Source organism: Colias eurytheme, chromosome 1 (genome assembly GCF_061535395.1).
Source record: "Colias eurytheme isolate Ceu_HAF_F1 chromosome 1, ilColEury1 Martin Lab GWU primary, whole genome shotgun sequence".
Lineage (NCBI taxonomy): Eukaryota > Metazoa > Arthropoda > Insecta > Lepidoptera > Pieridae > Colias > Colias eurytheme.
In genome coordinates this window covers 11,741,679-11,755,713 of record NC_142980.1, presented here as the reverse complement: position 1 = coordinate 11,755,713, position 14,035 = coordinate 11,741,679, and the positions used below count along the sequence as shown (strand labels likewise).

The 14,035-nt window shown below is 34.3% G+C and overlaps 1 protein-coding gene across 1 annotated transcript in view; it reads right to left on the bottom strand.

Annotated features, from left to right (window-relative positions):
• Positions 1 to 523: 523 nt before the first annotated feature.
• Positions 524 to 14,035, bottom strand: part of LOC149911264 (discoidin domain-containing receptor 2-like) — an 88,285-nt gene continuing 74,773 nt past the window's right edge. The window contains exons 12-17 of the mRNA XM_090114308.1: positions 5,800 to 5,918; positions 4,090 to 4,248; positions 2,707 to 2,799; positions 2,394 to 2,535; positions 2,077 to 2,181; positions 524 to 1,063 (exon numbers count right to left, since the gene is read on the bottom strand). Coding sequence (XP_089970434.1) covers positions 860 to 1,063; positions 2,077 to 2,181; positions 2,394 to 2,535; positions 2,707 to 2,799; positions 4,090 to 4,248; positions 5,800 to 5,918 — 822 coding nt within the window. The 3' untranslated portion in view covers positions 524 to 859. The remainder of the gene's footprint in view (positions 1,064 to 2,076; positions 2,182 to 2,393; positions 2,536 to 2,706; positions 2,800 to 4,089; positions 4,249 to 5,799; positions 5,919 to 14,035) is intronic.

Here is a 14,035-nt window from a genome sequence, read left to right as displayed (position 1 = left end):
AACTTAGATATATTCTAATATTAGTGAATAGCTAGAAGCTCATACGAGATAGGGTTCGTTCAAGTCAAACATTTCAACAATATAGCGTACTGCGTACCTATTTCAGATGTTCAAAATACGAGAAAAATGTAGAAACTCAGATCATTCACGTACACTATAGTTAAGGTACTTATACAAATACATCTTCTCATATGTTAATCAAAGAAGTATAACATTGTCCAAATATATCATTAGCACAATCCTGTAGGGTAAATGCACCAGTAATGATTAATAAAATAAATTGTTAGAAGTATGTACAAGTATAGAGATTCAGTATTTACAATTTCATCGAATAAAATAGTACTTTGTCTTAACTAGAAATAAAAATTAGATGAAAATTTTCCTTTTGAATTTAAAAATAAATACTTAGTTTCTGGTGCAGTTAACCCTAAGTGTGTGCCTGAGTAATAGCCGGTACAAGTACCCCTAATAGAGTACAGGAAATTCAAGATCATTATTTTATGGCCATGAATGACAAACCTTAGCAGAGATAACAAAACTAGATAGAAGTAACAACAGAAAAACTGAGGTACCTTTCAAATACGTTAATTGACTGGAAATCAATCAATACAATAAAAAAAAGATGTTCTGCTATGATTTATCATGTCAATGGCTTAAGTCCAAATTAATTGTAGCTCGGCCAGCAAGACTTGTATTGCGACTCGTAAATATAAAAGAAATAAAAGAATAAGTGAAATAAATAAAGAATTCAATCACAAATTTCTATTAAAATATGAAATATATATTTCATCTCCTAGTTATTGAGGTAAACACAGGCGGAGTCATGTGAATGGCCGAGCTTTTTTCAAATTCCAATATTTTAACGTTGGATAGGTGGCTGGTATCCATGCGTCATCCGTTCTAAGAATCGGTGCAAGTCGTGGAAACGCGGTCGCTGCATGGGCTCTCTGCGCCAACATTCATGCATGAGGTCGTAGAGCTCCCGGCGGCAGCGCGGCGGAGGTGCTGCAGGGACGCGTGCGCCGCGCCCGCCGCACCGCCACTGACTGGCGTTGGCTACCACCTTCAATAAAATAAATAATCTAACACCTTTGACAAGAGTTTCATACAATAATCTCCGAAAATATTGGAGAGTATTGTACAATTTATTTACTATATTCGGTGCATCGGCACACGCGTGATTATGCTCTATGCAAGTAAAACTTCTTACGTTTTTAAAGATGTAGACACATCAATCGAGGTAGTCCGTAAGCGTATGCCATGGTAGAAGGTAATGATTAAGAAAGGTTGAAGTACCTAGTTCTCTCCGACCCCCCTTTATCATTTCCTCCTCACAGGCGTCATATCTCTTGAAGTCAGTTTTCAAGGAAAAAAACCGAGAGATAAACTGATCAATCTCTAGGTCCGAGTAAATTTATAGAAGACTTTTAAAGCATCCAAAACTTCTCATTCATCGTTTTCTTATTAAACAAATACTATAAATATAACTAGGGAATGCTATAGTAGTTTTAATTAGATATTTCTAGTTCGATTTTTCAATCGCTTGAATGAAATCATCTCTCTGTCGAACAAATTAAATCTATAATCTTCTTTATATATAAAAATGAATCGCAAAATGTGTTGTTAAGCGCATAACTCGAGAACGGCTGAACCGATTTCGATAATTCTTTTTTTATTATATTCCTTGAAGTACGAGGATGGTTCTTATGTAGAGAAAACGTAAATATTATGTACCACGGGCGAAGCCGGGGCGGACCGCTAGTGTGCAATAAAACAGAATGATTAAGTATTAAATAAATTATAGCAATATCAAGCTAAACACAAAAAAACACGCACACGCAAAAATACGTCACACAATAATAGATCAAGAACTTACTCCGTGACAAAGTAAAGTAGACGCTGAAATTATTACCATGAAGAAGAGATGTTTTTAGACTCCTAGCTTCTGTTACGATATCTGACACCGGACGTTAACTCAAATCAACACTCAAATATAGGATTTAACGTTAAAAGATAAATACCAAATTAGTATTCGATACTTTTCATACCATAAGAAAACTTAAAGAATTAAATTACCTGATCGTCGTTCATCTCCTCGAAGGGTTTGGCGACACAGTAAGTCAGCACTTCCCATACAGTAACTCCGAATGACCACACATCGCTCGCTGGTGAACACATTCCCTGGAGAAGGAGAAATCTTACAATTACGAGCTTTAATTATTAATCATCCTGCGTAACAAATTACCAATAAAAAAAAAAACAAAATAGCTATAGGTACTTTTTTTCTTAAAAATGGCAAATGTTTCCTAAGAAAGTACCTAATTCATAGTTTATTGGAAACAAATTAGCATTAAATAAAGTTCCCAAAGATAGATAATATGAAGAATGTTTACCATAAGCAAGCTCTCCCAAGCCATCCAACGCAGGGGTACTCGAGTGCCATCAGCCATGATGTGGTAGTCTCCAATGAATTCCTCGCAGAACATCGCGTAGTCGGACACTTTAATGTGTAGGTCGTTTGTAACTGTTACGTTTCTGCGAAATTGATGTTTAATTAGCCGATTTCTTTAATTTTGTTGGGTCTCTTGAAAACCAATCTCACTTTGAAGAAATTCAAGACGTCATAAGGAAAGAAGTGAATTAATTATATTTTATTTTTAGAATGAAATGTTAAGGAAAAGTCAGAAGCTCATCAAATGTGTTTACCTTGCCGCGAGATCCCGGTGTACTAACTCGAATGACTCCAGATACTTCATGCCGTTGGCAATTTGGCAGCATATGTGAATCAAACTCGAATAGCTGGTGTGGTAGGAGAGGTAAATAATTAAATTAGTCGATGTATACAGGGTGTCCCACTATTGGTATACTAAGCGCGAAGGGACTTGTAGTTTTGCATACACTGATCACGTAAAAAATACTTAAACAACAAAATTACATCAAAAAAATTTTTGCTAAATTTTTCCTGAAAATCCATGTTTTCTTCTCTAGCTTCGCGCAGCCGGCATATACCGCTTCGCTAATGTGAGCATTTTGTCTATGAAAACATAATCTTAAACGATAGGTCACGTGCTGGTAGCAAAGCTGGGCGGGTTGCTTGTTATGGGTGTACACATAGAGTTTTAAGAATTCATGTATTTGAAAAAAAACTGCGTCTGGAATTTTATAAGTATTTTTTACGTACTCAGCGTATGCAAAACTATAACCTCCTTCGAGCTTAGTATACCAACAGTGGGACACCCTGTATATCCAATACTGTAAGTAACACTAACCGATAATATACCCGTAGCAAAATATTAATATAATTTTGGAACTTTGAGTTTACACATTGACGACGTAGTCTTAACAAATATTTGTTACTGCAAAGATACATGAAACTTATTTATTAATGAAAGAGAAAAAATGATAAGGATAATAATGAAAACCAAAATCGCATTGCATTATAATTTTTAAAACAATGATTAATATGGAAAACCAGGGCTAAATTTCAGAAAAATGTCCATGTTTGTTAATTTTTTCGTGTCTATGGTAGTTGTGGTGTAAAACCAAAGGGAATAATTATATCAAACGGCATTGCACAGATTGCTGTTAATTCTAGATAGATTGCTGTTAATTCTAGATAGATTGCTGTTAATTCTAGATAGGAAATTGGATAAAGGACACAATATGTTTGTACTGGTGCAGTTACGGATACTGCAGGCTAGCTCACCGTAACTTTGGGGTCAATTAACGTTACCTGTACAATGTTATTAATGTGTAAAGGATTAAGCTAATATCCAGTCTATGTTCAAATCATTGGGAGGGATGCACAAGCGTTTGTACAGATGAACTTAAGAAGATTACGAATAAGTAATTATTATCATTACGATTGCCTCAGCTCATTATTTATTAAACTCTCAAAATTACTCGGTCATTTTGTGGAAATTGGAACAAAACCACGGTTGATTGATGTACAAATTAGCTTCAATAATAAGATATATTTCAGCTCTAGTTGCCGGCCGAAGCAATCCCTTTAGTTTAATTCTTTACGCATAATTTCATTAACGTAGCTCAGCAGTAGCAGTTGCTTGGTCAATGTGAACGGTGGCTTACTTCAATCTCCGTTCCATCTTCAATATCGTCGGGAGTGGTGCAGCATCGCCGCGGTCGAGTGCCGCGCATGGAGGCTCCAGCAGGCTGAGGCCAAGCACTCGCGCAAGTTGCGGGTGCTTCAGGCCAGCCCCCCAGGTAGCTTCGCGGGCAAACGCCGCTCTGTTGATATATCATAATTACTAGATGTTAAGACATACTAGTGAGCAATTATTGTCTTTGTTGTAACGTTATGGTGCAGAGAAGATTTACAGTTATAGTTATATAAAATGGCGTGAAAATTATGATCATGCTCTAGTAAGATATCTTTTAAAATATAAAAGATTGTAAATTTTTCCCTTGTGTAATAACAGCATTTTACAATTTTTATAAATTTTCCTAGATTATTTGCTTTACTCTATGAACTTAAATCACGGTAAAACTAGCGAGTCTTTATGAGATTTGAAAGGAAGATAGCTTACAATCTGGGGCCTACCTCGTATCCTGACGCGGGCTACTGTAAGCTAGCTCAGGATAATAGGAAGGTGGGAAAAGTGGGTGGAAAACAAAAGATAAGCTCAGAATTTCTAATTTGTGGTTTAAATAATGTATGTTTATAAACACAGCTTTAAGCGATCTCGTTTTAAAGCTAGGTATGTATTTATTATTCGAAGATTGCTTGGATTTATAATGTGTTTTGCAAACTCATTTTTAATGTTTTGTGGACTCTTTGAAACAATCGCGCGATATAATAAACGCATCAATGAGCAATAAAAACGCCGTGAAATATGGGTGAAATAGCTTTTAACTGCAATAATTTGCATTCACTTGAAAGAACTTATTGCATGAAATGCTGTGATTTATATAAAACGTCGACTCGGTTGACATCGCAATAATGCACGCTAAAAGGTTTTTATGTGACGTTTTTAGTTCGCGATTGCGTGCTACGCGGCATTCAGTGCTTATTTCTATCTCACGAAGTGGATAAGATATGATTGAAATTTCAGTATCGGTAAGGCGCTCGCGAGAGCGTCTTGAAACCGCGGATCCTAGTACTAAACCCGAAATGGGAATGTAGAACGACGGTACGAATGTATGCTATATTCTGTACGTATAGTGTAAACTTTAGGAGAGGTGTAAGCAGTATTGAATACTTGACAGGCGACAGCTAGTGACACTATGTTAGGTATTACGAGCTAGTGATTTTGTTGTATGTTTATGTTTAAAATGTGTTTGTAAAATATCAAATGAAGGAAGTGTTATGTATTGTTGTTAAAAAATTATTTATAACTACAATACATAGGGTACATATGTTAAAAACTGTTCACATTATTTCTACCCACGTAACATAAGATTTAAACAATATCTTAACAATAGTTTTAGTTATAAATTATTATATTATTATGTATGTTAGTCTGTAAGGTATTTATTCTATGGGTCTGTACAATTTATTGTCTGTTACTTGAAATAAATGTAATAAATAAATAATTAAATAATATAAGATACAAAAAATTTGAATAGTGGGTTTTAGTGGCTTGACTTCTTACATTGGTTAATGCAATCTTTATATTACCTTGTGCGTGTGTTGGTCACTGAACTCCTAAAGCTGGACCGATTTAAACGAAATGCTCTGCTCTGCTGATAGATTCGAGTATGGTCTAGACAACAACTCGAAGGGAAGCGAAGTCTCATGAAAATCCTAGTATTATAATTGAGTTCCGACTTCCGACTCACTTGATATCGTTATGGCAGCCCCGCCACAGCGTCTTCACGATGACGAGTCGGCGGCGGTCGCCACTCGGTAATTCCTCGTCGCTCAATTCCTCGATACCATCCGTCTCGCAAATCTGGAGCTGTGGGACAACTTTTCAATTAGGGAAATTTGAATTCTATTGGCATAGAGATACAGTTCATTTTTTACGTTTACTGAGGTCGATAGCACAAGGTTTAGAAGGGTCACGTAAAGAACTTGTAAGATTTTACACCAGTATATTGTATCATATTACCATAACCAGTATTTGATTCCGCTCGTATTTTGTGAGAATTGTCAGAACTAATTGTTTTTCATCCAGGGCTTTTTATTTGGCATAAAAATAAGTGCAGAAGCTTACCTGATTTATGAAAACAGGTCACGCATCGATATCGAATAAAGGAAATGGAATACAAGAAAATGATAATTATTAACAGACTAAATCACGGAAACTGTATTGGAAAAATTAAATAATTTCCTCAGCAACTTAATACTTTCCAAGATACACAAAAGGCTAACGCTTCGGATTCAAGAAATATTAAAAATGTTATCCGAACAAACTTTGGAAAGCCGTAACTTTTCCGTTAAACGGATGTTTAAGAGAATTAAAAAGTACGAAAGAATCCAAAATTTACATTTTTATTCTCCGGCACGTGGGAACTTTTAAGGAAAATAGTTCTTAAGCACGTAAATAGTGAGGGCGTGGAGAATTTCCTGTATATTTCGCAAAAGCCTACTTTGGCCCAGTTTCTAAGTTTACCGAGCGTGGAAAATGGCTTTGCGCCTACCGGATTTACAGACCTTGAGAAAAACCTTTCCGAAGTATACTTTCTATGCCTAGTTGTAATAACACATTAATTTGACTAATAAATTGGACAAAATGGATATTAAATGTGATTTTTGCCTGAGTTTTGCCCCTCTGAAGGAAATTCTTAATGTAAGCTCTTCTTGAGATTATAATGAGGGTACATTCTTTGAGATAATAGTTGTGCTTCTAAGCTGGAAAAATATTCTATGGACAGTTTAAATAGTTAAATGATACTAAAAAATCAATTGAGTTTGAACCTGCCGCATTCACTTTAATATATTGAAACGGTTGTTTAAACAATTTTCAAGAAAGCCGGGTTTTTAAGAAAGTAAAAGCCTCACAAGCATTTAAAAGACAAAATACTTTGTGTCGCAGTGCACGCTCCCGGTAACGTTTCATTTAAAAACAAGCTTTAAGATTCGTCGTCTTAAATAACTTAACCAATCTTTGTAGTTAAGGTGCATAAAAGGATTGTAACAAAATAAAGAGGAAGAAATCGCTCGAAATCGAGTACCTAAGTAATGGGATTAAAGTATTGTTTGTTCAGGTGTCTTGTACGTGTGTAAACGAAACTATATTGTAAACAATGAACTAAAACTTTGGTCACGATAATAGAGTAGCGAAGGAAGTGGTTTTGTACTAAAATAGAAAATTAATTTGAAAGTCAACTCAAACACCGAACTCACTATAAAATGCTGTAACGCTACCTAACTTTTCTATGTGGGTTTATGTTTAACAATATACATGGTTAATAGTTAATTGGTGTACCTATTACATTTATAATATTATTTAAAGCAGAGGCGTTTATATTACTTTATATTCGTATACAACAAAGTCACGCAGCACGCTGCACGCCTCAACATTTCAATATTAAAAACGTTATAATACAAACTCAATCCGTTCACGCTTGTTATATAAAATATAACGAGGGCCTTCCATTGAATTTCACTCTTCAATTGAGTCCCTCAAATAGGTAAACAAGTAAAAAGAATCAAACAAGATTCCCCTAAATTTTACGGCCGCGGCGTAACGTGTTTAGATTAGGTCAAGTGCAATTGTTCCTTAAGAGAGCGAGCATTTTACGAAGGTCGGGAAATACTTTTTCTCTCTTTTGATAACGTAGTGCTAAAAAGGAATGAGTGTGATAAACGTCGTAATGATGCTAATGAATATAAATGCTATGTATTTTTGGTTATTTTGTATTGAGTGTTTCATAGTTAGTTGTCACAAGTCACAACCGACTTCGCATTTTGGATTTTTAGTACAAATAGCATCCATGTCTTGGATTTGTTTTCTTGTAAATTTAGATAGGTTGGAGGACTTAAATATAAAGATAAGTTTACTCTTCAAGTAACCTTGTAAGAAATATATTTTTAGCGGTCCCACATTTATGAAATAATTTCATATTGAGGTTTCACGGCACTATTTATTTTAATTGATATAATGAGTGTCTGTACATTATACATTAATTTCGAAGTTAAAATGTAAACGTTTAAGCGATGTCGAAAATGGCGAATAAGCAGAGTGGTGACCGTCCACGGAAATGTTTAAATACGTATTGTTTGGACGATTCATTTTATCAGTGACAAACATAACGGTCATTACGGCGTCGAGGTAATTAATTAAGCAAAGTTTTGAAAATATATTTACATTTTCCTCTGCGGTTTTGTAAATGAGTATGGAGAGGTACGGGCTTGGATGGGTGACAGTGAAAAATTAGCTCCAATGATGCCGCTGTCATTTTAATTTTTATATCTGTTTTCATTTCGAATGAGTTTTATTTGCTACATCGAAGTGATAAAGAAAATTGCGTGTGCTTCTCTTTAATTACTATCATTAAAATAGAACTAGGTACTTTTAATTTTTTTTTATCAAACAAAGATAATGAATATTAGATAAGAAATTTTGCGGGGTAAAGTGTACATATTTTAAGCCTTAATTTATTGAACGAGTATTGAAAACTCGGTTCCGACCAAAGGTCAACGCAGAGATTTTTTCATTACCAAATTATAGCTAATTCAACGCTTATACTATTTGAGTCCGTTATTATGAAAATAAATTTAATAGAACTTAAAACGAATATTTTATAACGTTATACGTACTCATATATACATCTCATTTACTACGGTAGCTCATAAATTTGGTTAAAGTATAAAATAAACGTCGCAAGCTATTAGGGAGGGCGGGAGAAAGGGTGAGAGGAGGGGAGTGGACGGTGAACGTTAGCACTGAGCAGCAGATTGCATTTTCTTACGGCCAGTAATCAATTTTTATGAGCATTTTTGTAGTACTGCCCCCTCTACTTGATGTGCAAACTTGCCCCGTGTCCTCTAGGGTTGCCAGTAATAATATTAGGTATTACCTTTGCTTAAACACCGAATAATTTTACATTTCAAATTATGGTCTCTGAGTGCTTTTGGTGCTTTAAACTTCCAATAATAAGTATTATAATATTAATATCAGTATTGTTTTTGTTTAGAGATCACTGCGATTTTATTTTAAATTTGTAAATTAAGTCAGTATTATTCTTTATTAACTTTTAACGTCGTTTTAAGTCTCTACGAAAATGTACACTAAAATAATATATTGTGTTATTATAATGGAAATTAATTTTGGTAGCCCTATTTTCACCCTCTATCAATGTGCAATCTTTGCCTCGCGACACACCACGGGTGTAACTAGCCTCGACAATAATTATACCTCCGTGGAATTTAATTTAGTAAAATTTAATTTAGTCTAGTGATGTTTGGATGGAATTTCACTTAGTTTTGTTTCGAAGTGTGCTGAGTGCGCTCCGTGAGAAGGGGTTAACAGTTACAATGTTAACGCTTTTACTATCTCACAAGTAAGATTGCTACTAAATGGGGTGATGTTAAGGAATAATAAGGGTTGTGAATAAATAAGGTAATATTATTAAGTACGAAAGATTTAATTAAATTTTTATTTTGAGTCTATTGAATGGATTCATACCGTCATGAAGATCCAAGATAAAACGAATCGATTCGCACCTTCCCTTTCAAAATATGAAGCTTCATACAAAACTAGATCATGAAATCGGAGTCAAGTGGGACTTAGAAAGCAATAGCTCTCACTGTCGATGCACCCAGATGATCAGGGCGATGGGATTGGCGTGGCTAATGCACTCATAGACGCTTATCGATTATGTGAAGCGCTAATGGTCGGAATGTAATTACTATTGCCAGCTATGCCCGCCGATGGACAATTGACAATCGATCAAATTGGAATTCAATTATCAACGTTTTCCGTGATACACTAAGCTGATGATGCTACAAGATTAGAATATTATAGATTGATCATTTTTAATACAAGCCTCGCTTTACTTGATGATATATTATTATCGTCAACTCTATCAAATCAAAACAGGGAAGCTTTAGTTTGAAACAACTTAGGTGTCTCATTGTTAAGGAACTGACCTTCTATTTTTTAATTCCTTGTCACTACTATTTACAGTTTTATATAAGAATCCGTTCTGTATGTTTATATTGGCGCTAGTTAAAAATAATAAAATGATTGATTGAGAAATTGTTTTAGCTAAAATTAATTATAAAATCCCTCTTATTAATTCTGTAACGTAACGAAAGAAAAAAAAACTGGTAGGTCCGCCTCTTTGTACAGACCTCAACCACTTTATAAACCGATTGAAAATAAATAGAAGCACGATTGGATAAGCTTATAACAATTTTCTTGAACAGGGACACAATTTGGCTTTGATGAACTCTTATCGATCAATTTTAAATAAGTAATTTTCATCGACCAAATTGGAGACCACGTATTTCATAACTGATTCAAGTAACAAATTTGTGGTAAAATTGTATGGATCGACGTTTGACCTGGAACCACCACATCAAAGCAAAAAGAGAAGAAATAAACATTCGCTACCGCAGCTTGTACTGGATACTGGGTCGGAAAAGTCGCCTGTCACTGGACAACAAACTACTGATATACAAAAGTGTAATTAAACCTATATGGACATACGGCATTCAACTATGGGGTAGTGCCAGTAATTCATCTATCTCGCTACTGCAACGACAGCAAAATACTATACTGCGAACTCTCAGCAATGCCCCCTGGTTTACTACTAATGCTGAAATTCAAAGCCACACTAACATATGCTCTATAAAAGATGAAATTAACACGCATACAAAATCTTATGTTGCCAGACTAGAGAAACATCCTAACAAACTTGCAAGCCAACTGATAAAAAGGTCCTACCACAAACGTCTTAAAAGAAAAGATGTAATCTAGCTTTATTACTTGAAGAGCAGTTGTCCTCACTGGAGGGCTCGCTCTACATGCCAAAATTTGCCACACACAACACATCCGCTTATAGCGAAAACCGCTGATTGCAGATGAAACAAAAGAAAAAAAAAATAAATAAATAAATAAATTGTATGGAATATCCCAATATCTTGTATGGGCCTGGTATTCGGAGGTAGCATGTAGCTAGAGGAATTTCACAAGCTGACAGCTACCTCCTGGATACGGAATTTATAATGTACGTACATATTTTTGGTAAAATACAAAATTGCTGAGATTTATATAAAAATACCTTGTAAAATACCTAACGAATTTGTATGTAGGATGATTTAAAGGAGCCGTAATCTTACTATAGTAAGGCTAAACATGGTAGGTAAATATTTGATGCAGATGAAAATAACGAAGGAACATAATCTCAAGTTCTTTTTCTTTAAAATAGTCACGTTCCAACTTATACTGCTACGTTTATGTGATAAGCACTACGCTACATATTTGTATTGATCGAGAAAATCATACGTATCTACAAAAATCAACCACATACCAAAGTTTTATTTTATGTTACGAACGTTAAAAAATACGACTTATGTGTATCACCTTATGTTTGACCATTAGATACTGGATATATGGGACTTGGTATTTTTATGAATTAAAATTGTTTTCGGTCAAATTGTTCCTACTTTGAGTACGCTCCTTTATATACATAAAACGTTATGATGCGAAAAAATCTCAGGCAGGTGTTTGATGTAATATCCATCCATAACACTGTAGTTTAGGTACAAGAGGTCTGAATGTTTGAAGAGGACCTTAATAAAGCATTCCTGTGGATAAAAGGAATTTGAAGATATTTGTAGCGGCAGTTTATGGAATTTTATCATAGCGTTAGCCTTTACACAGGCTGAGCCCGCTTTATTACATAAAATCAATATGCCTTCGAATTACAACGAATATTAAAGACTAAAAGGATATAAATCTTTGTGTCTTTATTGCTTGAGATGTGAGTGGAATTTGAAAGGAAATGTGGTAATTTGACGTGAGAAGATTCTTATCCTCTAAAAAATTAGACTAAAAATTTTATTAACTAACTACAGGTGAGCTTTCACAAAACATTTTTATAACCACGGATGACTACTCAACAAAATCTTTCTTTTCTAGGTTAACTTCCGGATTATTTTAGTACCTACTAATATCTGTTAGGTGACAACGGATTAAATTAGGCTAAGTTATTTTGTACTCTTTTTGAAAATATTGATAAAGTAAAACTTTCTTCAATAAGTACTTCGTCTGGGGTGAACGGCTAGTAGACAATACTGTATCACAAACACGTATTGTAGATGTAATTGAATAAGCAACCTATTAAGTATAATAAGATTCCTTTAAAAGTAATGCTGTATTGTAAACAACAGTATAAAGTTTGAAGGAAAAATGTAACATCGCGATGAAAAGAACAAATTCAATTACGAAAACAAACATTGCCTGGTTTATCTTGTCCTTATGCGTTGTACGGATACGAATCTTACTCGTACAATATATTATTGCCTTTATTTTGTAGGCTTATTTCATCAAGCAGAAGCGTTATAAGTTGTGGATATACCATAAAGGTATAGTGTAGGTATACTGAAAACAGTGGAATGTAATAAGAAACTTCATAGTCCAGTCTGTGGGGAAATGTAAAAGCCTCTGCTCTACAAAAGGTGGCGTAGAAAATGTTTTGAAACAATATTGTTTAGGTATGAAAGGTTAATAAAAATCCAAGTTTTCGACCTTGACGGACCCAGGCGCTAGCCGCCATCTTGAATTAAAGGTGCTAAAATTAGGTATATTTTAAATAACTTCTCAATTGTTTACTAAATCACAAAAGTGTCTATGAGGGGTTCAAAGAAGACAAAATTACCTACATTTTTTTCATACATGATTATTCTGTAAGTCTTAAAGGTAAAAAGTTACAAGCGACGGAAATAATAATATTTACAGAAATCATATAATTTTAATTTTGTTTAAAAATTGTGCAGCAATCTTTTTTTATTCTTTTTGATGGCCCGGGCTGGTTAATGGTGGCTTCTTCATTATCGTCGCTGAAATTTTCTGTTTCATTGTCTGTATTTTTAGTTTCCAACCATGAAATTTCGTCGATTAAATTTACTTTTTATTGATAACTTTACGAATCGTTCATATCGGATATCTTCTAAGGATTCCTTATCCATGTCCCCTCCGTAAAAAGTTACTAGAAAGCGTGCTCCAGCGTCTTCGATTTCTTCTGGTCATGATGACGAAATTTCATGGTTGGAAACTAAAAATACAGACAATGAAACAGAAAATTTCAGCGACGGTAATGAAGAAGCCACCATTAACCAGCCCTGGCCATCAAAGAGAATTAAAAAAATGATAGCTGTACAATTTTTAAACAAAATTAAAATTATATGATTTCTGTAAATATTATTATTTCCGTCGCTTGTAACTTTTTACCTTTAAGACTTACAGAATAATCATGTATGAAAAAAATGTAGGTAATTTTGTCTTCTTTGAACCCCTCATAGACACTTTTGTGATTTAGTAAACAATTGAGAAGTTATTTAAAATATACCTAATTTTAGTACCTTTAATTCAAGATGGCGGCTAGCGCCTGGGTCCGTCAAGGTCGAAAACTTGGATTTTTATTAACCTTTCATACCTAAACAATATCGTTTCAAAACATTTTCTACGCCACCTTTTGTAGAGCATAAATACCTACAGACTGGATTATCATAAGCTTCAGTCATATTTGTTATTAAATTTTCTCATATTAAATTTAAACTTTAGAATAACAATTAAGACGTACGACTTGTAATTAAAGATATTCCTAGAATAATCAATTATGAGTGATTCGAGATGCTTTAAATTAGATTTTCAAGAATGTATAATATTTATGGATTATACAAAAGTAGGTGGAATATTATTTACTATAATAATAATAAGTTTTATTCCTGTGACCTTTACGTGTTGCTTGGTAGCTACGCGTAAACAGGGCGTACCAATATTGTCTTTTCATTATAAAAGTACAAACATAGTGAATTAGTGAACCACGGCTCGGGTTAGCGGTATTCTAAACCCTTTGATGTGGTCTCGGGCAATATTATTCTCGTACCATTTTCAACATT